Source organism: Taurulus bubalis (genome assembly GCF_910589615.1).
Source record: "Taurulus bubalis genome assembly, chromosome: 16".
NCBI classification, from domain to species: domain Eukaryota; kingdom Metazoa; phylum Chordata; class Actinopteri; order Perciformes; family Cottidae; genus Taurulus; species Taurulus bubalis.
This window is the reverse complement of record NC_136604.1, coordinates 1092058-1119048: the sequence shown is the minus strand read 5'-3', so window position 1 is coordinate 1119048 and position 26991 is coordinate 1092058. Positions and strand designations below refer to the sequence as shown.

General features: G+C 40.9%; 1 protein-coding gene across 1 annotated transcript; it reads left to right on the top strand.

Annotated features, from left to right (window-relative positions):
• Positions 1–1034: 1034 nt before the first annotated feature.
• Positions 1035–25785, top strand: LOC306748360 (vascular endothelial zinc finger 1-like; the record flags this gene model as incomplete). Its single annotated transcript, XM_079231523.1, has 7 exons — positions 1035–1067; positions 13718–14541; positions 23315–23384; positions 23746–23914; positions 24526–24567; positions 25189–25254; positions 25442–25785. The coding sequence occupies 7 exons, from the start codon at positions 1035–1037 to the stop codon at positions 25783–25785; spliced, it is 1548 nt and encodes a 515-aa protein (XP_079087649.1).
• Between the last annotated feature and the right edge of the window lie 1206 nt (positions 25786–26991).

Genomic DNA, 26991 nt, shown 5'->3' with positions numbered 1-26991 from the left:
TACTGCAAATCAATGTGACGAAAAGAAGAAAAATTGTGTGTTGCAGCCCGACATTGCTAGTGTGAACCGGGCTATACTGAGTGTGTCTTGACCCCTGCCGAACCCCTGAGAGTGACTCACCGAACCCAGGTTAAGAACCACTGCTCTAGAAGGTCTTCTCCCCCCTAGGGGGGAATCGGGGATCAGTCTGCGTAGCAAGACAGTTTTTTGACTGTTGAGCACTGAATGAATCTTGTAACGGGGGCAACGAGGGACCATTTATTTAATTCGAAGTTGAAGTGTAAACAACATTGTATGTTTCAATACCTATATTTATTGTTTTATTCTGTGAAATAGTTTATGAAACAACAACAAACACTTGGACTCATTTTATAGACAAAATAAGTAATCATGAAAATAAGTGTTGCATAAAATACACATGAACAATTAAGAAAATGTGTTTCTAAAGAAACATTCAAACTTAACTTTATAAAATATCTAACATTATCATAGACGAACATGGAAGCTATGGCCTTCTTACCTATATGACCATATTACCTATGCTGCTGTGGACTCTTTAGTTTGAAGGTGAAACCAGGATTTCTTGGGGTTTTACAAATGTTCCACTAAATGGACAGCATGTTCCACCTATTTAAGTATTTCTTAAGACCGAATTAAGTATTATTAGTACTCCTGGTATATCATAGTCCATAACACAACTATCATTTTTTTCTTCAATAAATTAATTATTTTATGAGACAATATAATGTATGTTTAATGTATAACGAACGCTTACGTCATTCATTCATTAAATACATCCGCGTCAAAAGAGCATCGCGTTTTATTCGTGAAACAGTATTTTTATCTCTTGACAGTGGTTTGTAATGGTATTGGAAATATTTGAAAAAGCTTTGATCGTAACATCCAGACGTCCAAAAAAAGTCCAGTGGACTTGGTTCAGCCCTGGGGGTTACAGGAAGTTGTAGCTGCCATGTTTAGCTGCTTTGTTGTAGATCCCTTGTAGGTTTCCTGCAGATTTTAGCCTAAGTATTGCAATGGAACCGAGCTGGAGTACGTTTTTATTCCAAGTAAGTAGCACGATACAACAGTAGTCTGAGAAACGCACACGCGTTTTCGAAATGCCGTAAATGTTGTTGCCAGATGTTTTCATTTCACTTTTTGAAATGCATTAGTTAACCAAGCAAAACAAAGGTGTCGCGTTAGCCTGCTAGCTAGCTTCGTTGTAGCTAACTGCTAACTAGCTTTATGGAACCCAAGACCTTCGGCTGCGTCTGGTCTATGGAGAATCCCCACGGCCTCGGGGGTTTCAGGTCAATGTCCTGAACTCTAGATCCCAGCACAGTGCGATGTTTGTCTCTATTCACTCAAAATCGACGAGAAGCTCATTTCTGCTGTTGATGCGCGCGCGTTAGCAAATTAGCTGGTAGGTCGAGCTACTGCTGTTGCCTTTTGGTTTGCTAAGCTAATTGGCTAACTCTGGTACTTTTCTTGTCTGCATTACAGCACTCGGAGCCTCAAAGGTGTTGACTTAGTGTAAGTCTCGCATGTAATTATGAAGATAAAGTAAGGTAACTGCAGGGGTCTTAATGGCGTTAGCTTCCAGCAGTATGCCACAGCCGCCTGGCTAGAAACTGGCTAACGCTAACAGTGAATTGGAGGGTTCCTAGCACGCGGACAGCAGCCTCTATAAACCACACTAAAGACTTATGGCCACGGTTTGCAAGAATGCAAATGTCGTTACCGTTTGAGTCCCCCCTGAGCTGACACCTCGGTACGCCAGCCACCATGTGAACTTACACGTTTAATGTGGCCTTTTGTGTTTAACGTTGTAAAGGATGTGCAACATGTCTTAAGAACTTTTCTAAATCACGGGAAGTCTCTCGCTTGTCGTCCTGCACGGCGCGTTACCGGAGGTCCGTCATGAAGGCTGCATGCTATAGAGCTGCGAACAAGTGCACTAGATACCACACTATAGGGGCGTTTACTCGACCTTCTCAAATATCTACGTATTTGGTAAGTAAGTAAGTCCGTCTTTAATTTGTATTTGTGTTGATACAGTTGTGGTTTAAGTACAGTAACGTTAGCTGCTCTGCGTATTGACAATATAATACAAGGCATTACATCTATTGCATTTGGCGACATGATTTGATATGGTGATGCCAGCATGTGGCAGTTCTCTGGAAGTCATACACCTCTCAGCAATATAAGTGTGTTCAGTTGCAACCGGGCGGTGAGATCAGAATGTGTTACCATGTGTCATCGCTTCAGTGGGAAAGAGTCACTGAGCATCACACTGGTTCAGTGTCCAGTGTGTCCATGAAAATGACACCACGCGTTTTATACGTCATCTTATCACTGACACTATTATTATTATTATTGACATTATGATAAACGGCTGATGTTTTTTGAATACAGTTATCTTCTGCTTTTGTTTGGAGATGCATTAAATGGGCTAAATTTAATTGCTGAAATAACTAGTTTTTTAAGCCTGATCACGTCTTCAGTTAAATGCCATAAGTAACGGAAGATTAAAGGGGGCTCTTTTATTTTGAGGAAACAGTGAATATTTTGCCATGTACGAATGCCAAAATGTGATGGGCTTTGTAGTGTATCCCAATTTTTGAAGAAGTTGTCTTAATCTTAAGGATTTGGCTGTCACTATTGTTACAACTATTGTGTTGGCTATTCTTTGATGCGGATGGCTTGTTTGACCTTTGAAATTCCATGCAATATATCACTTGCTGACAGCAAGACAAACGTATTAAGCTTGTTTCTTGTAAGTATTCCCTTAACCTAGAGAATTTCTTGTCCTGCCTCGTGTTCAAATGATCCACTGGCCAGTAGGGGTGGGGGAGAAAAAATTGCAATACTACAATTTTTTTTGCGTGGCGATATTGTATCGATACACGGCAGTATCGGTCTTTTATTATTATATCAATTATAAACTTTTTGGTCCTAGAATAATACAATCAATTGCTTTTTCAGTCCACTAGATGGTGCCGTGTTGTTGTCTAGTGAGCTCAGCAGAGGTCCCGGGTCAGCGTGATCGGTAGGAAGTTGGTCAAAACTAAAATGGAGACACCGGAGAAAGAAATTAGAAATGTGCCGCCCACATTTTAATCAAACGTGTGGACTTCCTGTCACTCGTAGCGCCGCTGCTGCACAGCTGTGTTGCTCGAAAAACAGGACAACATGCGCTGGTCAAAGACGTTAAAAAAAGCATGAATCAAACTGGCTACGGGTCCTCTAGCAGTGCTGGAAGCGGCCGTCATCCCGACGCCGGTGAAGTCAGTGAAATTCACCGAGCTGTGTGCCTACGGATCATATGATGAACCCAGACACGAGGGCGTTTGATGTTCCAACGTTTTTGGGCTTTCCACAACAAGTATAAAGCAGAAATAGTGGTTATTTTCATGGTGGACGGCGGAAATGATAACAGTTTGCACGGAGATAAGCCCCGCTGACGCAACTCTGTAGACTGTAATACAAACTGTTCAATTTGTCAGGTGCAACATTTTATGACACAGGCATGAAAATCCCTCACCTTTCGGCGAAATTCGCCGTTTTGAAACCAAAATAGGTGACCTACGTGAGTTTTTGTTTTTGGGAGGAGGGGGGGGTCCGCCGTCCGCCGTTTCTGAGATTGGAGTGGGACACGGAAAAAAAACTGAGGTCGTGATCATCTTTGCAATAGAAGATCTTTGACTGTCGAGTCTTGGCCAATCAGCGTTAAGATGTCTACAGCGGCTTCATTCCCCTCCCACCAGTTTTTTAATGGCAAGCTAGTCAGCTAGCTAACGTTGTTGGAGAGACAGCGAGTGAGATTACTGGCAGCGAAGAGTCCGTGGCAGCGTGTGGCGTCAGACAGGAGAGCGGCGAGTCAGCGGCACTGCAGTTCTACCTACCGACACCTCACTACATAAAAGGAGAGGACAATGGAGATTTTATCCAACTTTTATTTTAATAAAAAAAAAACGAAATGAGTTTCCTCCGTAGGGTGGCCGGGCTACTGTTTATATTTAAGGGTCTAAGATCTACGTGTAGGAAAAAGTGTATCCTCTAGTTAATTATAATCCATAGAGTTAAGCCTAGTTTATGGTTCTCCGTCAGGTCGACGGCGTACCTATGCCGTAGCTACGCCGTCGACGCAGACCCCTACGCCGTAGCCTGACGCGCACCTCCAAAAAATCCTAACTACGCGTCGCGTTGACGCGGACCGCAAGCGCTGTGATTGGTCCGCTCAGAACGTAATTTCCGGCAGTTGCTTTTTCCCAGCCTCGACCGGTTTAGTAGTCGTACAGACCACCTCTGCAAACGTCTTCTCTGTCGCCTGCGCTTCAACATTTGCAATATAAGCATTTGCTCTTCAATATTGATGAGCTCCAACTTTAATGCAGCCGCTCCAACTTGGTCGCCATTGTTTACTGTGACCGGAATTCGGCTATATCCCCTGAAACCACACAGCCACACAGACGCACCAGAAGCATCTGGCAGTGCTCAGCAGGCCAAGAAACAGACTGCTGAAGAAGAGAAAAGGGCAAGGCTGAGACATGTGGCAAAACAGCCAAAGCGGGCGATGGAGACACTGGTGGTTCAGGCAAAGAAGACAAAATAATCTGGTTCTGAGAGTATTACGAACTGTAAATTGTTATCTTTGCCAATAAAATGTATTACAATCTGAGTTACATTGTATTGGCTGTCAATCATGATGGAAGAGTAGACAAGTTAAGTTACAGCATGTCCACCATCTCTTGTGGGGGTTATGCATTAAGCCATTTGTGGTGCCCTTACCATATTGTGCCTCATCTACTGTACATGTTAGACCCAGTGACAGGCTGGCATGAAATGGCTTGCATAATACTTAGTAAGGAGGCCATAATAATTTTTGACTCATGCCTGAAGTTACGTTTCTCCAGCTCTCCCCAGATTGGCAAACAAAGCATCTCAAAATGCATCAGATTGATGCTTTAAAATATGGAATATTTACATTTTTCTTACGAGGGAGCATGCCCCCGAACCTCGAACTATGATCATTATGGGTTTTAATTTAAAATCCATAATGATCATAGTTTGTCAGCTTCTCGACAAGTCACTGCCCCCCCCGGGCCCCTCTCACCTTTTTCACCCCTGACCCGTTTTCATGCCTGATGACAGTTGGTCAGTTTGTCCCATTTTGCTGCAATACAAATGATTGAAGTGAGATGAACAGACTGAAAACATATGATGATCAAATCTGTTGACAAAGGCTTTTCTTTAGTATCGGGACTTAAGTATCGTGATAATATCTAGGGCTGCAACAACAAATCGATAAAAATCGATTATCAAAAGTGTTGGCAACGAATTTCATTATCGATTCGTTGTGTCGCGCGATTATTCCGCCGGGCAATAAGTCGCGGAGAAGAAAAAAAAGAGCGGAGCAGAGCAACTGGCCGGCCAGCGTTTCTGAGATTGGAGTGAGACACGAGAAAAGCTTAGGTTGTGATGTTCTCAAAAATAGAGGATCTTTGTCAAGTCGAGTCTTGGCCAATCAGCGTCTTCATGTTCCTCAAACTTGTTTTTAATGGAAGCTAGTCAGCTTGCTATCACGTTAGCTAACGTGTTTGGGTTGTGTATTGTCGTTAAAGTTCCGTTATGTTCCGTTACAGTTCAGTCTTGCTTGTAAAAAACGTAATGTGATGAAACATGCCGCCACCCCCCTGTCTGGTTCAGTTCACGCTGTCACTCGTTAACGTTAAACCGGCACACTGGCGGATCTGGCTGCAGGTTTTTTTTTTTTTTACTCAAAGTAGAATGAATATAGTTGGGCTTAGCCAACAACGTGACGTCGTGGTCATAAGAGACCCAGAATGAAAGAGTTTAAGGAAGAGGACTCTATATGGAGCAGTACAGCTTCCCTCTGTCCCAGTATTTCATACATATTGATAAAGCAGGGTATGTAAATGCAGCCTCTGGAGGGATCAATTACAGTAAAAAGGGCTCACATTTGGCAGATGTAAAGCATAGATGTGTATGTTTTTAGTGTTAGTCCATTTTGTTGTTTTAATTAACAGCTCAGGGATGTTCAAGAGCAACCTGTTTGTGCACTTTCTGAAGATGTTTTGCACTGTCACTTCTGTTTTTGAATAAAGGGTTGGAAATGAACGCTTTTTTGATAAAAACATTTTTTTATCCGATTAATCGAAAAAAAATAATGAACCGATTAATCGATTATTAAAATAATCGTTAGTTGCAGCCCTAATAATATCCTATCGTGGGACCTCTGGTGATTCCCACCCCTACTGGCCCTATTGTATCACAAATATGACTGTTATTGGATTGTAAACCATTGCCCTTTTCCAAAAAGTATTTTTCCAGTAACAATCTGAAAAAGAAAAACAAGATTGTATTTCGCACTTCCGACTGTTAAGTCTGAGTGCAGGACACTGGTGTACATCCCATAGACACTCACAGTGGTTGGATGCTTCAGTTGCCATGGTGTTTGTGATACTGTAGGCTGCTACTCTGCTCACTGCTAAAGGGATTTTCATTTCATTTCATTTCATTTTTATTCATTTGAACAGGGACCGTACACATCAATCAACCCAGGGGTAAATGTGTCAGTCTTAGCTAAGGCTAAATTTCAACCGTAGTCCCTGTGGCCAGATATAACAAGCCATCACTAAAGGAAAGAAATGGTTTTAACAAAACATCATAAAAAGCAATAAACATACAGGTTACGATCAAATATATAAATAGGCCTCATCGTAAAATCATAAAAACATCATAAAGATCAATAAACATACACACATTTTGTACACACAATCATTGAGGAGGGAGTCACGATTCATACTCACACACCTAGTTGCTAATGAGCCTGAAGAACTCTTCAGGCCGTGTTTAAAAGGGGGATATGTTCTGCTAGTGCGGATATGCAGGGGCAGGGCATTCCAGAGGTGTCCTGCTTTTACTGAGGATGCAGACTGGCTAAATGAACTTTTCCTAAAGGGGATGATACAGTCACCTCTCTCCACAGATCTAGTTTGTCTACCACTCTGCGTGTTTTGTTTGATAAATTCACCAAGTGGAGGAGGAGCCATATCATGAAGAACTTTAAAAACAGACACATATAGGAGAATTTAGTGATGTTATCCCAGCTCAGGAGACTGTGTTTACTTAGAATTGCACAGTGGTGATAACTCCTGGGCTTTTTATCAAGTATTTTAAGAGCCTGCTTATGAAGGATTTGAATTGATTTTAGAGTTGTGCTGGTGGCTTGAGCCCAGCTGGTTAGGCAATAGGTCAAATATGGAATAATCATTGCATTAAGGTACAGCTTTGCAGTATCTATGGTGAGATTGTTTCTTATGTACTTGAAATTAAACAAATGAAATCTGACAACTTTTGCCACGTTTTTTACCTGCTTCTTAAAAGAATGGTTTGAATCGAGGTAGATACCTAGGTATTTATAGTCAGGCACTATCTGGAGCCTCTCACCAGAGACATAGACATCCGGCTCAGGTGAGTTACATGCCGTCTTTGTGAAAAACATACAGACCGACTGATGCGTCTGGTAGTGGGTACGGTTTGTGACTGGGACAGTTTGGTTCAGTAGCAGACATGGCCAGAGTACCTAGACTGGTGTGTAAGAGACAAGGAGACTATTGGGGGTTTATTATGAAAGCTCCACTTGGTTCACCTCATGTGATGAAGCATCAAACGAGGCAGCATTGTAATGAACTTGTTATTGTTCTCTCAGCATTGTAATGGTTTTGGCGGTTTGAAGGGGTTGGGGTTCCTGTCATGCTGTGGTACTCTGAGGAAGGCCCAGTTTATATCCTAACTCCTGCCGTATGTATGTATGTATGTATGTATGATTATTTCTGTTTTGTGCCCTTATGACAGAACAAACGTATTTGGCAGCACAATGTTAGCAAAGCAAATTCCATAAAGCAAAAAATCTAAAGCAAATGTAGTTTAGTTTTTAGTAAGAAGTGGTGTCATCTGAGGTTTGTGAGGAGACAATTGAAAGGCAGTATAATACGGCATCACTACAGGCATTCTAGCATTATATCAAATGAGACGGTCATGGTCAAATTATCAAAACAATGACTAGTTTAGTTTTATTTGTACTATTTCTTGTTAATTTCCATCCCCCTCACTCTTTTTCAGTACTTTTTATCTTAGAAGGGACCTCACCCGTCAAATCAGATTTGTATCAAAATCGTCAGAGCAGCGTGATAGAACAGCAGGAGAGAGAGAGTTGTTGTGCTTTCTCTGTCTCTCTCTGTCTTTTACTTGCATACACATATGGTAGGAGAAATGCTAATTGCAGTAATGATTCTTGTCTGCTACAGTGTGGTGGATATAAAAGCCAGTTGACACCCTGTGACGGCCCCCAGCTCTCTCAACCGCGCTAAAACACATAGCGTGGCCGCCTTCACTAAGGACAGCCCCCGCCCCCTGAAAAAAAGTGCACCAGTGCTTGGATGTTTGTCATTCATATAAGAACACAGTGGGGAAAAAGCGGCACTCGGGATCCTGGCTGCCTGAGACCACAACCCCCCTCCTGGCTGACTGGGATGGGATGCTTGGCTGAACCTGAAAAGCCATGGGTCAGGTCTTTAACCCTGCTCAATGCTGATTACAGAGAAGAACAAGGCTGTCTCAATCACCACATCTCTGGGTTGACCTGTTGTAAAGTTGGTGGTTACAACGTGAATCTCTGCTTTCTCCCTGGCCAAAATATTCATACAAGCCCCCACCTTCTGTCCGTCCTATCCCGTTGGGAGTATGCCATGACCAATTGGACAATGCCTGCCAGCAGCTGCAGACTTAAGATGTCCTCCCTACTTTTATTTTTTACTGCTCTAGGGTTACTTTTTTTTTGTGCCTGTCATTGCGTTATTGAATTGAGCAACACATTGTTAAATGATTTATTGTCTTCAATATTTTTGTTATTTTGGCATTTCAAACTTTCAGATGCACAATTTTCTAATTGTATGTATCATTCTGCAGAACACCTGCTCCACCATCCTTCCCAAACCAATTTAGTTGCGATTTGGAGGTAATTGCACGGGTGAAACTCGCTGAATGAATCCAATGCTGAACTGCTTCCTGGTTACTGTCGCATAATCATTCCAGTTATTCAAATGATGAAGGGGACAGAATGTGTTTGTCATGTTTCTTAATGCTCAGAAGCAGCTAATGTATGTTTAAAAAAAAAAAGTTGTATGATCTAATAAGGTAGTGGTATATAAAGTACACCTGTCGGCATTGGCCGATATGAAATTGTTCTGTTCTATTGTGATTCCCAATGTTATCCCACTAATCATCAAATTGTTTACAACTCAAAATAGTACTAACACATAATGTAAACTCCCTATAGCTTCCTTACATTTGATTCCATCACATATCTTGTTTTAATAAACATAGTATTTAGGGAAAAACCATAGCAAACATCATAAAGGACTCCCTGCATAAATAAAATATAGGGTGAGCTTGTTCTCTTTTTGGATAATTCTTGTATTAAGAAAACAAGCCGTATTAGACGCTGTTCACTGTGATTGCAGAGCATCAGGCAGGTGGAGGTGCTGACTTTCTGACCACTGATCCTTCCATCTGTCCCCTTTGTGATTTTAGATATATTAGCATATCCTAACTATGTACCATTTTCCTTGAGAATGTATGCACTACCCATCAGGGATTGACTTTAAGCCTTTTCTTTGGGGAAGTCGCTGAGATGTTTTAGTCGATAGCCAAACTTACTTGTCGGAAATACAACGTAGACCTATAAAACCAAAAGAATGCAATCAATAGCGTTTTGGTCCATTGTTGTAAGTAGTAGCGCTTCAGTGTTGCTGCTCGTAGCTTTGCTTGGTCCTGAGCATCACACCTGCCATGACGTACAGACCCACATCGTGGCCGCTCACGGTCAAATGTAGTCACAGTAAAATGCCTTTGGGTTCATGAAAAAAAACAGGGGTTGACTTTACTGTTGAGCAAGGCAGGCAAACTGTAGCTTGCTACATGTTCTCTTGGAAAAGTAAGTTGTTTGAAGAAGATATTCTCAAATGTTTTGTTGATCCAAGCAAATATTTAAATACAAATGTAATGATTTATTTCCTATGCCTTTTGAATTGTGTGACGGTTTACACTGAATCAGGAAAATCATACAAAATCTGTACATCTCTCGTTAATAGTTTCTGAAAATTGTTTGTACTGTAAATAAAAGCAGGCAGTTTTAACAGGTTTTCATGCAAGAAAGTAACTGTTTGGATGACTAATTTGTGGTCAGTTGATCCAAATAGGGCCCGTTTGGCCCTGCCCTTGCTGAAGCATACTTAAGAGGCATTTATGCTCACTGCACTGTTGAAGTTTTCTCTGAAGCTCGGGAGGGCATTCAATCTAAAATAAACTGAGGATTAAAAAAGTCGAGTTTAACCCATAAACTGTAGGTGTAACTGGCAAAAAGCCATAAACCATGCAGAGAAAGCACCAGACCTTCATTTATCTGAGATATTTGATTGTAATGAACTGTAAACTCACATCCAAGGCCTGTACAGGAACAAGTCTAGTATTAAATGCTTTACGGAGAAACAAAGGTTGTATATCCTGAAAACAATTTGATTTGGCAGCAAAATGTTTGCTCAGATGTAGATTTTTAAATCATTTAAAATGACTACGTTGAGTTTTATACTCCAAGCTTATGTGAACCAATGGTGTGAATAGTCTGCTTTTAAAATCCTACTTAATTGTTTATTTGAAAGTATGCATTGAGTTCACTCGCCTCTTTCATAATGTAGCACCTGAGTTTTGATAGCCATCCCTATTCACAATGAATGCATTTTTAGTGATCGGATCCTAGAAAGAATTAATGATTGGGTTTTGTGCTTGTTTATTGATATTAATTGTGTCACATTTTCACATTGCACCTAAATTGGACAAATAACTTCTTGGTCCCCAGCAATACACCCACTTAGTGTGAAGTAGATCAGAAGAGCTGTTCTGGAAAGATGTGAATAACACACACGGAGAAATTCCTTACTTTTAGGATACCGTGCAATAGGGCTGGCTGATATGGCCAAAACCATCTCTACCAATTAGGAATGCCGAAATTAACCGATTTGACCACAACAGCGGTTGTATACGTTAAGGATGGAAGAAGCTTTATTGATGGTGTCCTGGTTCCTACATTTCTGCCCTGTGCAAAGGGGAACCAACACTCCAGCCTTATATATCGTCAGTGTATAATAATTTTGCATAGTATAACATGACCAGGGAGATATGTGAACCGCAGATTAATTAAACAGTTTAAATCAGGGTGTGAGTAACAGTTTTACTGCCGATTGTCATAGGCCTAGAATACATTACATTCACATTGCTGCTCTCTAGCTGCAGCCTTTTGATCCTTTTACATTGAGTGTACATTGGCAGGAGGAAAGCTAGTAATGTTAGTAAGGCAGAGACTTTATTACAAAGTAATACACCATAATGTAACTAGCAAAACATTTAGTTACATTATGGTGCGTTCAAGCGCCCTTCAGTTAAAATCAGAAATTTTTAAATCAGGATTGGTGTCAGAGGAAATATCACCAATCAGAATAATCATACTATGCCTCTATCTAGCTACTGAATAACCAAATCTAGTAATAAAATAAATTAATAACACAATTCAAATGATTAGGAAATAAAAGATTGTATTTTTATTTATAAATCTTAACATTAGACATTGTAATTAATTAAAAATTAAATCAATACTTAATTTTACATTATTATATTGGAACACATGATAATAATAATTGACTTTCATCGAATGGAGCATGAACGCACCACAATGTTAGTTCATGGGACCTCCTATAACAGCTGATGTAACATTATCAGTCAATTTCCAGATGGTATATTTTTACTGAAGATTCTGCCGTAAAACCTTTCACTCTGATGGTTAAATCCACGGCTCACATGACTCCATGTCAATGTATATGAAACCTGCTCCCACTGCCCATTTCTCATGATATAGCATGCTTCTGGTATTTCAATAGTCTATGAAATAACTACATGGTAAAGCCGGTTTCTCTATGCTTCTGTGGTTTGAATATTTTATTAAGAACTTTAGTGCAAAATTAACTTAACAGTTGTAAGTGAAATTAAATAAATGTAGGTTTCAGCTATATATTATCTAAACAATTAGGGATAGCAAATGTAATTCAGCTGATAAATGCATTTTACAGGACGGGCTGCTAACATCAAGGCCCATTGGTCTGAATAAACCTCATGCATGTCCTACATGACCTCACTGGTTCATAATCATTGTGTTGGTTCTAGTAACCGAGGTTAGCTAAAGAGAGACGTCTTAGACCTGCGTTGTTCACATTCGGTGTCAATGCAGTGTGTAACATCAAACATTCATTTACATGTATTTGTCTTGGCTATCTGGTTGTGTGCACTTCTTCTCCAGAGTTTTTATTTGTTAACCATTCAGTTTATTTTGTACTTCCCAAAATTCCAAATTTGCCTCAGAGGTTTTACGATGTGTACACATACGACGTCCCTGCGAGTACAACAGAGGTGCTGTTTCTCCGTGTGCCACAAGCTGGTACTGCATGTCTGCGTTCCGTGCACTCCAATATGCTGCAGAACATGGCTTCTGGCCCGTGGCTGGCTTGGCATTAGTAGTTTTAATGATGTATTTTAAGCTGCTTCGAGCTGGTGTGAGGAAGTTAAACGGGTCTTCATTCCCTCTTTAATATCTATTTTTGTATTGTTGTAAACACACACGTGTTTGCCATTATTGCCAAGACTCTTCCGGACCGCCAAGTCTATTTTGTCCTGCTACCGTTTCATAATGAACTGAAACTATTTCCACACTCAGCAGATAGGCTGTCTAGCTCCACAGTGGTGGACGGCTTCTCTCCGGTCGGGTCGGCTGCACAGCTCCTCTCTCCTGTCTTAAAACAAGGAGCCCGTCTCCTTTACGGTGCTTTGTCAGTGTAACTTCTTTGCTGTGACATCATCATTCATAATTATGCAACCTAAAAATCAATGCATTTATGTACATTTAAGTATGTACTAAAAAAACTCACGGTAGAAATACTAAAAAGTAAAAGTCCTGCATTTAAAATGTAGCTTAATTTAAGCAAAATTACAAAATGATTTGCATCGAAATCGTCGCCAATAGTAAAAGTATGCTCATTATATAGATGCCCATTTCAAATAATATACTCATAGTAGGCTTATATGATGTATTCATATGTTAATTACTTTAATGTTGCAGCTAGTAAAGGTGGAGTTCATTTAATTTATAGAAAGCATTAATGCCAATTTGTTAATCACATTTGCTTTTACTGTTTATCAACTGATAACGTTGAGAACCCCTAATAGATCACATTTACTTTTTTTTTTTTTCATTGACTGACAAAAAAAAAGTGCCGTTTCTCCACAAATAATCATGCAAAGGCGCCACTTTAAATCTTCTGATTACCAAAGATGGGCTCATTTGTTTCTTGGAAATATGTCATTCATTATTAAAAAGCCTAAAGAACAAGTAATGGAAACCAAAACGACCTGTTTGTCGCCGAATTTACTAGAAAATTGGTCGCCCTAGTGAATAGAGGATTATGTGGAAACCAAGATACTTAAATGTAGTATATCTGCTTTACTTTAACACTCTATTGGTCTTTCAGCTGGTGTTTGAGGATGTGTATTAACATCACTTTACATGGCTCTGTCTTTCTCATTACAGCAGGCCAACGAGGCTCTGCATCACCAGCATCAAATAGCCGGGAACAGCCTCTTGCCTTTGCTCAGTTCTGGAACTGAACCACCTGATCAGAAACCGGTGCTGCCCATTCTCTTGGACCAGAAACCCCCTGTCAGTGCTGCAGAACTTCTTAAAGACAATGTGGCTAGTGGCACTGGGGGGGGAGGAGGTGGTGGGGGGCTTCCAGTTGCTGTCGTAAAAAAGGAGCCTAAATCGAAGACGCCCTTCATCTGTGGCTACTGCAACAAGGCTTTCCGGGACAGCTACCACCTCCGGCGGCACGAGTCTTGCCACACTGGCATTAAGATGGTTTCGCGGCCTAAGAAGACACAAACAGCCCCCACCATGGTGCCGCTCATATCCACTGTACCACGTGAGAATAGTGGAATCCCGTCATACATTACTACTGTAGCTGGTATCCTGACTACAGCCACCACGTCCACGTCCACCAGCATCATGACCCCAATGCAACACCAACAGCAACACCAACACCACCAACAGCAGCAGCAGCAGCAGCAGCAGCAACAGCAGCAGCAGCAGCAACAGCAGCAGCAGCAAAGCATTCCTAAGAAACCCCCCAAACCAGTGAAAAAGAATCACGGTTGCGATATGTGTGGTAAGGCCTTCAGAGATGTGTACCACCTCAACCGCCACAAGCTGTCGCACTCTGACGAGAAGCCGTTTGAGTGTCCCATCTGCCAGCAGAGGTTTAAGAGAAAGGATCGCATGACGTACCATGTCCGCTCCCATGATGGTGGAGTTCACAAGCCTTACATCTGTTCTGTCTGTGGGAAGGGCTTTTCCAGGTATGTAGACATCATTTATAATGAACTGTCCGCCGTTTCTGAGATTGGAGTGGGACACGGAAAAAAACTGAGGTCGTGATCATCTTAGCAATAGAAGATCTTTGACGTGTCGAGTCTTGTCCAATCAGCGTTAAGACGTCTACAGCGGCTTCATTTCCCTCCCACCAGTTTAATAATAGCAAGCTAGTCAGCTAGCTAACACGTTAGCTAACGTTGTTGGAGAGACAGCGAGTGAGATTACTGGCAGCGGAGAGTCCGTGGCAGCATGTGACGTCAGACAGGAGAGCGGCGAGTCAGCGGCGACTCAGTTCTACCTACCGACACCTCACTACTACTAATTATAATCTATATATTTATGTGGTTTTAATCACTGTCACACTGGAGAGAGGTGTGCATGTTCAGGTTTACTGGTGGAAACATTCAGTGTTCTAGACTAACAGTGACGTCTCCTCAAAGTAAAGTGGTATAACAGTATGACATAATATGGTCAAATAAAAAGGCTGGTACATTATACATATTATGGCACATAAGTGTAATATTATGAAGTGAAATGTAGTAGTAGCAAAACAATATTCAGTATAGTACAGCAGTATTGCATATTGTAAGTATTAAGTCTACAAAATATATATACACACACACTACCGTTCAAAAGTTTGGGGTCACTTAGAAATTTCCTTATTTTTCAGAGAAAAACACTGTTTTTTTCAATGAAGATTACATTAAATTAATCAGAAATACACTATATATTGTTAATGTGGTAAATGACTATTCTAGGTGGAAACGTCTGGTTTTTAATGAAATATCTAAATAGGTGTATAGAGGCCCATTTCCAGCAACTATCACTCAGTGTTCTAATGGGACACTGTTTGCTCATCACGTAGAAGACTAATGGAGGATTAGAAAACCCTTGTGCAATTATGTTAGCACAACTTAAAACAGTTATGCTGGTGAGAGAAGCTTTACAACTGGCCTTCCTATGCATAGCATCACATGTGTGGGTTCCATTATATTCTCAAAATGGCCAGAAAAAGAGAACTTTCATGTGAAACTCACCAGTCTGTTCTTGTTCTTAGAGATGAAGGCTATTCCATGCAAGAAATTGCTGAACATTTGTCTGGGTGACCCCAAGCTTTTGAACGGTAGTGTGTGTGTGTGTGTATATATATGTGTATATATATATATATATATATATATATATATATATATATATATATACACACACACACACTTGGGTATTGACAAAAGAAGAATTAAAACCCATAATGATCATAGTTTTGTCAGCTTCTCGACGAGTGGCTGTTCGGGACTGATTAGCCCGTCACTGCCACCCCGCCCCGCTGGTGTCACCTTTTTCACCCCTCATGAGTTTGTAGGTCTGACTGTAAATGTTAGACCCAGTGACAGGCTGGTATGAAATGGCTTGCATAATACTTAGTAAGGAGGCCATAATAATTTTTGACTCATGGCTGAAGTTAAGTTTCTCCAGCTCTCCCCAGGTTGGCTAAAAAAGTACAGTGACATTTCAGCAAATGATTTTACTATAAAGTATGTATTTGTAATGACTGGTCTGAAATCACAGTTAGCTGTAAAATGGTATTTAATGATACAACTTGCTGTTGAAAGAATTCACTGATAATTTGTGTGGAAATTTAGTTTATTATAGTTTTTCTCCCTGATTGAGATAGGATCTGATCACTAAAAAGCATTCATTGTGAATAAGGATGGCTACTAGAACCTAGCATCAACCAGGTGCTTAATTGTGAAAGAGATGAGTACTACGTTGATTCTGTTTCATGCATTATCATGCTGAAGCCTCCACCGGGCTCTCTGTGTTGGGGCTGAGCCAGCAACAGCAGAGCGGTGGAGACGGTGAACAAGCAGTTCTAGTAAAGATAACTATGACAACTACGCTCGTTACTGTAATGCAATAAAACGTTTGAGACTAAAGTCTAAGAATTTATCAATACACCTGTTCAACAAGCATAAACATGATGTGAACATGAAGAAAAGCCATATTTCAATCGAGGGCCGTGTATTAGCAAGCACTCACTCCAGTGTTTCCCCTAGCTTTACAGCTTTAGGGGGGCACCGACACAAACACTTAAAGCAGTGGTGTCACGCCCCACTTTGGATTAACAAAAATGTTCATGCCAACAAAGTTGTAACAAAATGGTCCATGCTGAATTTTTATTGCAATAACAAAATCTTTGACTCCATCTTTGCTTTTCTAAATATTAACATAAATCAAATTACAATCACTTTCAAGTAAACCAGATTGCTCCATCAGACAAAAACAAATAAAATGTTCATCACGTTGAACGTCTGCTCACAGGCAGGTAGAGCCAAACAATATCCACTCATTGTTCCAGGAGGGCTCAATGCAGGACCCTGGCAGGCAGAACCTGATATGTCACATGAGCGCGCAGGGCGACGCAGCCTCGTAGATCTGATGTAGGTTAGGTCTTTGTCTTCAATCCCACATTCTGGTGCCGTACTCAAAGATTCCTCAACTTTAAGCTTCACTTCTCTGTAGAGCTTGGGCACGGCTGTCAGTGTAAAAACGCCACGACTGAGTCCTATACACTGGTTCCAGTGTCCTGAGCATGTAACAAAAGCCTTCCTTTTCCACAACGTTGTGTGGACACAGGTCTTTGCACATCAAGTAGGTGATAGATTGTGTCATTGTCTTTGCTCGCTCAGAATTGGACGGCCGCGTGTGGACGGCCGCGTGCGTGCACGTGGTAATACGGTCGTGTGTGTGTGTGTGTGTGTGTGTGTGTGTGTGTGTGTGTGTGTGTGTGTGTGTGTGTGTGTGTGTGTGTGTGTGTGTGTGTGTGTGTGTGTGTGTGTGTGTGAACGTGAGCCTCAATGAAGCTGTTGCTCCCACGTCTATTAAACTCCAGAAAAATATCAAGGATATCAGTGCGATCGTCTCCTCCTCTCTGTTGAATGTACTATAATGATGATTTGAGCATGTTTTTGCCTCGAAATATGGGGTTTAACAGATGGTTTTGTACACAATCTGCACACACATTGGAGTGTGTGACTTGGAGATATTCATGCAGATATTCAGTCAAAGGCATTGTAAAGCCTCCTGTCTGTCTGTCTTCCTTTTCAAAATAAAAGCCCCATGAATTAACTGTATCATAACATAAAGCTCAAATGAGGATTTTTGTATTAAATACTTAATGCGCAGTATTTGACTTTGACTACTGCTGCTAATATTTGGACTATTACTACTACTGCTACTAATACTACTACTGCTATAACTATTACTAATTACTACTACAGCTATTAATGACTACTATTACTGCTACTGCTATTACATTACATTACATTATTATATGAATACTACTACTACTACTTCTACTCATACTACTGTTATTTCAACTACTACTTCTACTACTTCTACTGTTACTTCAACTACTACTTCTACTCATACTACTGTTATTTCAACTACTACTTCTACTACTACTGTTACTTCAAACTACTACTACTTCTACTCATACTACCGTTATTTCAACTACTACTACTTCTACTACTACTACTGTTACTTCAACTACTACTTCTACTACTGTTACTTCTACTACTACTTCTACTCATACTACCGTTATTTCAACTACTACTTCTACTGTTACTACTATTTCTACTACTACTACTACTACTACTGTTACTTCAACTACTACTACTTCTTCTCATACTACTGTTATTTCAACTACTACTTATACTACTACTACTGTTATTTCAACTACTACTTATACTACTACCGTTATTTCAACTACTACTACTACTACTACTACTACTACTACTACTACTGTAGTTTCTAATACTACTACAACTACTACTTCTACTCATACTACTGTTATTTATACTACTACTACTATAACTACTTCTGCGAATACAACTACTGCTTTCACTCATGCTACTGTTATTTCTACTACTACAACTACTACTTTTAATTTATCTCTTGAATTATTTAGATGTTGCAGTTTTGCTTCCAACTTTTCCATTTAAACATTAAGGATGTTCAGCAGTTCAGTTCAACGCTTTTGGGCTTCAACACTTTTCAACAGGTAGTTTATCTTTTTAGCTATTTTAAGCTATATTCAGCTATTTTCAGCTAAATTCAGCTATGTTCAGCTATATTTAGCTATTTTCAGCTATATTCCGCTATATTTTCAAATATTTAAGCTTTAAGCTTCAGCTTTTTGCATTCCAACTCATTTTCAGTAGGAAATGCAATTTCTAGTTTAAAATGTTATAAGTCTTGTAAATTTCTCTGCCGACTGAGGGAAAACAGCACCTCCTCTCTACCAGCGGAACCTGCAGACAATGATTCCCACCAGACTATTTACTTTATAGACATTTTAGATTGCATTTGTAAACATTACTGTTGCTGCTCTATAAACACTTGGTGATATTTAAGATATACATATTATAATATCTTAAAAAGCATTTATTTAAAAGAAATGAAAAAGGACCGTATCGATGAGTAATTGTAACAATATAATCCGAACGATAGCCTTCCTTATTTACCATCAGCTGCAGCATATTTGCAGAACCGGTAACTGAATCAGTTCACCTTTCGGGCTGAGTTTGGAGGGGGAGGGATGATGAAGATGATGATGATGATGATGATGATGATGATGATGATGATGATGAGAGTATGAAGTCTGCAGTGAACGTAGCTGTCCAGTGTGTCTACAGGTGGTTTCACATTTACTCGCGTCTTTGCCTTGACTTTGAAGGGGGTCTGATTAGAGCAGTGGTTCTTAAACATGTTCTCTCACACCCCAGCATGAACCCTTTTCTTCCTCCCAGGAAGAAAAACGTAACATGGTGAAACATGCCGTAACCCCCCGGTCTGGTTCAGTTCACCAGTCACTCGGTAACGTTAAACCGGCACACCGGAGGATCTGATAAAGGTTTTTTATTTTTTTTACTCAAAGTAGAATGAATCAAATCACGTAGTTGGGTTTAGCCAACAACATGATGTCGTGGTCATAAGAGGCCCATATATTGAACCTGTTTGTGCACTTTCTGAAGATGGTTTGCACTGTGAATTTGTCAGTTCTGTTTTTGAATAGAGGGTTGGAAATTAATGTTTTTTTTTTTTTTTTTTTATCCAATTCATCGAAAAAAGTAACAACCGATTTATCGATTATTAAAAATAATCGTTAGTTGCAGCCCAAGAAAATTGCAATCACTTTCAATTAAACCAAATTACTCCATCAGACAAAAACAAATATAATGTGCAATCCAGTGGTTGCCGTCAGGGCCACCTAAGCCTTCTCTGCTGGCCTAAACAGAATCACAAAGTTATAGCTATTTTATTAGGGCCCGAGCACTGACGTAGTCAGAGTCGAGGACCTATTGAAATGCTAAGTATTATTATTATTATTATTATTATTATTATTATTATTATTATTATTATTCCCGACCAATGCGCAGGAAAAAAGAGGTGCTTGGGATAAACCTACATTCTTCAAAATTTGCACACCCATCCGACTCGGCGAAAATTTTAATATAATTTGGGTGTCGACCAAAAGTCTGAGAAAATGTCTCTATAGCGCCCCCTTTAGGCTGAAAGCCCACCGTTTTTGCGAACTTTGACCGATTGACTTGAAATTTTACACACATGTCCGGGTGGGACTGCTCTACAAAAAACTCATCCGTGAAATTAAAATGTGCAGATTATTGGAGCCAAAGGGAAGGTGGGGAGCCTGTGGTCCGCCACAGGGGGTGCTGGGCGGTGTGAGACCCGTGGCTCTACACTTGAGGCCGGCAGGGGGCGGTGTGAGAATATAACGTAAATGACTCAGTTTTTTTGTTCAACTCGCTGGTTAAATCTTCATCAATTTGTTCTACACGCCGAGTCACTGTTCTGCGTGATAAACTCAATTTTTCAAATTTGTTTTTGCTCTCTGGGTATAAGAGACCTGCTGTTTCTACCATACATTCTTTCAAAAACTCTCCTTCAGAGAAAGGCTTGCTGGCTTTTGCTAATTTGATTGTAGCAAAAAACTTGCCTTGGTGCTTGATTCTTGTGTAGCAGTTTGGCGGAGAAAATGTTTTTGCTGACTCTTTAAATTGGCTGCCAACCTCTTAGCAGTAGGGTTGGGTACCGAGAACCGGTGCCAGTATGGCACCGGTTCCAACACGTCCGGTACCTACCGGACCGAAAAGCAACGCAGATTTCGGTGCTTCCTTCCGGTGCCTGAGCCGATTTAAATACTTTTATTTTTACACTACTCTGTATATATGGTATATAGATATATAGATATATAGATACATAGTATATAGTATAGATAGTATATAGTATAGTATAGTAGTAGAATATAGTATATAGATACTAAAAAGGTAGCGCGGTGTCCGCACGCTAAAAACGATTATTAAAATAGCGCGGATCAGAGCGCACTCGCTGCTCTGCTCTCTGTCCGCCTGCATGCAGAGCGGGGCTCGAGGGGGCGGGGCTTCCAGCGCTCACACACACACACACAGTGCGCGCACACAGAGATCGCTGGAGGCACGAGCTTTTGAACGTCCGTCCTCGGCTTGATGGAACAAATCTCTCCAGTTGATATTAATGATGACGTGTAGTCCAGTAAAGCAGCAGTTTTAGGATCCAACAGAGTCTGAGTTCTGTTGCACACGGTCCCATCAGGCCACCTGATGCTTGTGTCTGTTCTTTTTTAAATATATATTTTTATAGTTTGAAGTTAAAAGGTTTGAAGTGTGTTTTGTATGTTCTTATTTATTTATATATATAGTATACTTTAAACAGTTAATAATATTGTTCAAGTTGAAGAAAAAAAATTGCCTTGGCAATAAAAAAGTATCGGTTCAGGCACCGTTTAGGCACCGGTATCGTTTTAAAAGTATCGGTTTAGCACCGGTATCGGAAAAAAACCAAACGATACCCATCCCTACTTAGCAGTAGCCGCCCGTTCTGTCGTTGACTGTTGGCTAGCATAGTTAGCATGCTTGGCGGAAAAGTGGTGGCTAATATTGTATTCTTTGAATACTGCAAGGGTTTCTTGGCAAATAAGACATACTGCCTCTGATCGTACTTCGGTGAAAAAATACTTAGCAGTCCACTCATTAAAGACTCTGCACTCACTGTGGACTTTTCTTTTCTTGGGTCCACTCATTGTGACAGAAGGGATCAATGCAGGAGGATGGCAGGAGGCTGACAGACAGAACCCTATATGTCACGTGACATGAGCGCGCAGGGTGGCGCTCATGTCACCACCCTGGTGGCGCTCATGTCTCATGTCGGTGGGTCGAATGTGGTTAGTTATGTTAGTTATACTGAGGAAAAATACTCTGCATGCAGCTGTCAGTTCATTTTACAACTCTAAAACTGTTGTAATACAAACCCTGTCTCCGGCGACAGAAAGTGATTCATATTACTGTAATTCTTCTAAAGTTAACGCTTTACGACATAATTAAAAAGGATTCTGACCGCTAAGAAGTGGAGCTTTTCAGTGGTTTGCGGTATATTACGGTAATAAAAAAAATTAAAGTGTCGCCCTTGTCTGTGGGGGAGGGGTGGAATTGACCAGCGCAGCACAGCAAGTGTTGTGTGTCGCTCTAGTTCAGCAGAACACGGCAGGCAGCGGTCCGCACGGCGCTACAAACTGCTGTAGCGCCTCTCTGTTCCCGACTTGATTTTCCCAAAGCACGATGACCACAACAGACCAGCGTTGATGTTTCTTCATGCTTATTTATTGCACAGCGCTCTTTTAGGCTTTTCGAGACCGCTTTAAGACCGCTTTAATGCCTTCTGCTGCGCACACAGCACTGCTGCAGCAGAAGGCATTACAGCGGTCTTTCTGCTGCAGCAGAACACACACACGAAAAGCCTAAAAGAGGCTGTGCAATAAATAAGCATGAAGAAACATCAACGCTGGTCTGTTGTGGTCATCGTGCTTCGGGAAACTGAACTTGGGAACGGAGAAGCGCTACAGCGGTCTTTACTATAACTTTTTTTTTTTTTTTTCTTTTTAATATAAAATAATATATCTTTTTTAAATATAAAATATTAATATAAATAAATGCCCGTAGTTTGCCCACCTCTGAGCTAGATGGTACCTCTGCCACCTTTCACTTGAGCCAAGTGTGCAAGACTATACGCCTTTTTAGCATAGGTATATACATCATTAAAACAATGGGTAATTCGGTCATACCCTGTGTGTAAAATATTATTTTATTTTCTGTGGTATTGTTATCTACTTTTAACTTGGACCAGGTAATGCATCATGCTATGTGTTCTTCAGCTCATCAGTCCCAGCTATACTCATCTGCAGGCATCTGTTTAAAAAGAAAATATTCTACTTCAGTGTGTTCCAACTTCTATTATTATATATTACTCAATATAGCACTTAAAGTGATTCTGACTGTTGGGGGGGCTCAGTGTTACCTTTCAAAAGAGACTAAAGCCATGCATTTACTCCAAATGGTTCAAGTACAACTTTCAATTTACTTTGGGTATACCTGTTTTCAATAAGCATGGTTCAAAACAAAGGATTCACAAGATGCGCCAGGGACCTAAAACACACTGCTGCTACCATCTGTATACGGAGTGGTGAAAGATTAGATGAACTGCTGTTAACCTAATCTGATGTGGTCAACACCATGACTGAAATGTGTCTCGTGATACCCTTTTCTGCTTTATTCTACTGCCATAATCTCATGTCAATAAAATGATGCTGCTCGCAAATCCAAAGTTAAAGTATATCCATTTTCTTTCTTGTCTTTTTGTCACCTGCAGGCCTGATCACCTAAGCTGTCATGTCAAGCATGTCCATTCCTCAGAGAGGCCATTTAAGTGCCAAGTAACGGTAAGAGTCATTACTCCGTCTCCTCTGAAAAAGCATTCAGTTTTAGACTCGTCATTATTAATACATGAGGATCAACATAATTGAAAACTCTAAAGGCCAGATGGGATGAGACAACGTCAGAAGCTACTGCTTGGAGCCAGGTCTTATAGTGGCAGTGAAGTTTCCATGACGCTGCCTGCCAGTTTCACAGATCTCTGATGTGACCAGTGTATTTATGGCCAAGTTGGCCCAGAATTTATAGCAAAATCATAATCTCCATGAACATGACAGTTTGACTTACGTTTTCTGTTGTTGATGAAAACATTCTAGTCACATGCATGTGTTAAGAGGAAAAAACAATCTGAATTGTTTTCTGTCCCAGGCCTGTACCTCCGCCTTCGCTACCAAAGACCGCCTGCGCTCCCACATGATCCGGCATGAAGGCAAAGTGACCTGCAACATCTGTGGCAAAATGCTAAGCGCTGCCTACATCACGAGTCACCTCAAGACGCATGGCCAGGCCAGCTTCAGCAACCCATGTAACAATAAAGGTAGGCAAGAGTGTCCTTTTACTTCTCTTAAAGCTCTTAAAGACATGTTTTGTCATGATACTGATAGAGGGTTTCTATCAATAGCCCACTCATCCAGCTGTGATTTAATAAACAGTGGACCACTGCCTCAAGGGCCGGTGCAGAAGTCAGCTGTTCTTCCAGTTAGTGCCCTAACAGGCCTGCCAACATCAGCCCTCAAGTTGAAATGTATTTTGGATGTTTTAAACTTGGAGAAGCAATTTTTGTGTTTGTGGCGTGGAACTGCATTCTTCAGCCTTCTTATGAAGAGCAGGCTTCCCAAAAACTGTTAATGGCACGGTGGCCATTCCAACAACACACAAAGTGTTCTCTTTGTTAAGGCAGGGTTAAGCGCCGGTGAGCCAGGGCACTAAAACAGAAGAAAATAAAAAAAACAGGTGTGTGTGTGTGTGTGTGTGTGTGTGTGTGTGTGTGTGTGTGTGTGTGTGTGTGTGTGTGTGTGTGTGTGTGTGTGTGTGTGTGTGTGTGTGTGTGTGTGTGTGTCAATGAACCATGCCAGGTATGGATGCGGACTCCCAGGTGACAGCACGGCTCCCTGTGCTCTAACCCTATGTGTCTGTATTTCTGAATAGGTATAAGTGACTGGCAGTGGAACCACTCAGGGCCACGAAAAGGTAATCCAGTAGCTAGTAGCAGGAACCCCAAAGCATTGAATTGTAACCTCTGCAAAACATAAGTGGCCAGTTTTTCTTCACGTACCATGTGACACAAGTACAGAAGCATTTCTTTTCTCTGAGGACTGTTGTAATTAAGGTTCTTAGTTTTGCTAATATAAGGTTAAATTTCTTGAAGCAGGATCAGTAGATCATTAAAATGAACCACACACTGGGCCATAACACTTATCTAGATGCACACTACCTGACCTTTCATCAGAGGTCATCTCCATTACCCAACCGTCATTTCTGTCCTGACTTTGATCAGATCGACGTCGTTTTATTTACCCTCTTCCAATTCACCAATTACAAAAATGATGCTATCCCAGTTGAGATGAAGTCATGACTACACCTCACAGCACAGGGGAGACATGTTGGCTGACCCTGTGATGTACTGCCCTGAACTCAGCTGGGATGCTCCAATTGGCAGTCCTGCAGTGTAGTGTGTATCCAGCCTTAGGCATACACAGAGCTTTAGTTGTCCTTCATAATGTGTTACTGTTTCAATGAACGTTCTGAATTCAAACTAATGGACAGTTAGCTGGTTAGTCTATTGATCCTGCTTTTTGAATTTACCCCCAGGTGAGTTGACGGTAGGAGAGATTTTAAATAACTCCTTCCAAGTCCTAATTGACAACTCTCACAAAGGTAGGTTTCTTCGACAAATATTTCCACAGTTGACATAATGCATTAATGGTGTATTGACATTTTCAGTGACCCAGCTTAACAGCCAGGCAGCTGAGAGGGCTGTTGACTTTCCCCGTTGTGGAGGGGTAGTATATTTCCCCAAGGTTGACCAGCCCTAACTCTGCTCTTGTGTCTTTTTAAAAAACAGATGGCAACACTGTGCACAACAACTCGGCCACTACGACGCCGGTCACCAATGCGGCAGCAATAACCTCGGCCATGAACCGCGGCGGCATCGCCAGCAACCCCGTCACCATCGCTGCTCAGATGAACATCGGCACCAGTACGGTCAACATCACGTCGCAGGTCAACCTGCAGCACCCCGTCACCATCACCGGCCCGGTGAACCTGGTCAACATCCCGACGACGGCGCACATGAATCTCGGCCACCCGGTGGCCATGAATATCACCGGGCCACTCAACATTGCCATGAGGTCCATGGAGAGCATGCCTTTTCTATCCCAAGTGCTGCCTTCCTCCCCTCCTTGGTAGAGCTTCTGTAGTCATGTGAAAGCCGATAATGTTTTAACTGCCTAATAATGGATCTTAGTAAAACTGCCTTTTCATGGTTGATAGTGTGTTGAACCTGAAAAGGTGTCAGCTAATGTAGTTCAACCACATAGATAGTAACCAATGATTGTTACTTGCAGGAGGGATTATTACTGCATAGTTTCCATTTTTCATTTTGGTTGTATTTATAGAAGAAAAAAAATATTTCTGATATCTGTAATCATGATAAAAAAATGCTAGTTTTGAGTGCTCATTGCAGAGTATTAGCCAACATACTGAGATAAAGTTCTGAGTCTGTCGGATGAATTCTTTAGGGATAGGTAGCATGGAAACACCTGTCGTATGAGTTTTATTTTATTTTAGATATTGTAATATAGGACATTTCTAGAAATGTATTGGAGAAAGGTTTTATTGATACCAGATGTTCTGTTCTTGGCTAACCCAGTGAATTTATTACTTGACAAATCAAGGTACTTCATCACATTGATGCAAAAATTCTGTAAATCAAATATTACCATAAAGCCCACACTAGATATGCCCACACACCCAAATGGAGAGATACCTCAGAGTAAACAGAAAGGCAACTTTTCTGACGCATGTCGAGTTATTGTCGTCTCAGTGTTTATATCATATTGCTCAACCATGTCCACTGTGGTCCGTTGTGTTGGTCATCTGGCTCAGTCCTAGTTGGGTTTCTGAGGGCCGGGGGGTGTCGGTCCCAGGCGGTGTTCAGGCCACGCGTGAGGCTGAGGAAGACCATGAACTATAGTTGAAAGATAGCAAATGGTCCTGAGGTCCACGTTACTTCAAGGTGAAGATTTTTCAGGCTTAGATAAACGTCATTTAGTGCAGATATTCCGTGTACATCATATTGAATGCCAAAGATTTTCTAAGTATCTTGTTTTCCCCTAAATGCTATATTTTAAAAGATAAGGGGAAAACCTTTAAATGGCATTTGGACCATCATAGGACACGTACATGTTCTTACACCAGAATAATGAAATTGGCGCCATATGTCTGCCTGACTAATTTTTCATCAAAAGCCAACAATACCCATTATATTATTGCAATAAAAAAAAAAAAAGTATCTCCTTTTTTTAATATGTATTAATGTGTATGAAATTGTTGGCATTTCTAATAGTACACAGGAACAGGTTTCATTACACTTTCAAACCAGAAGAGTATTTG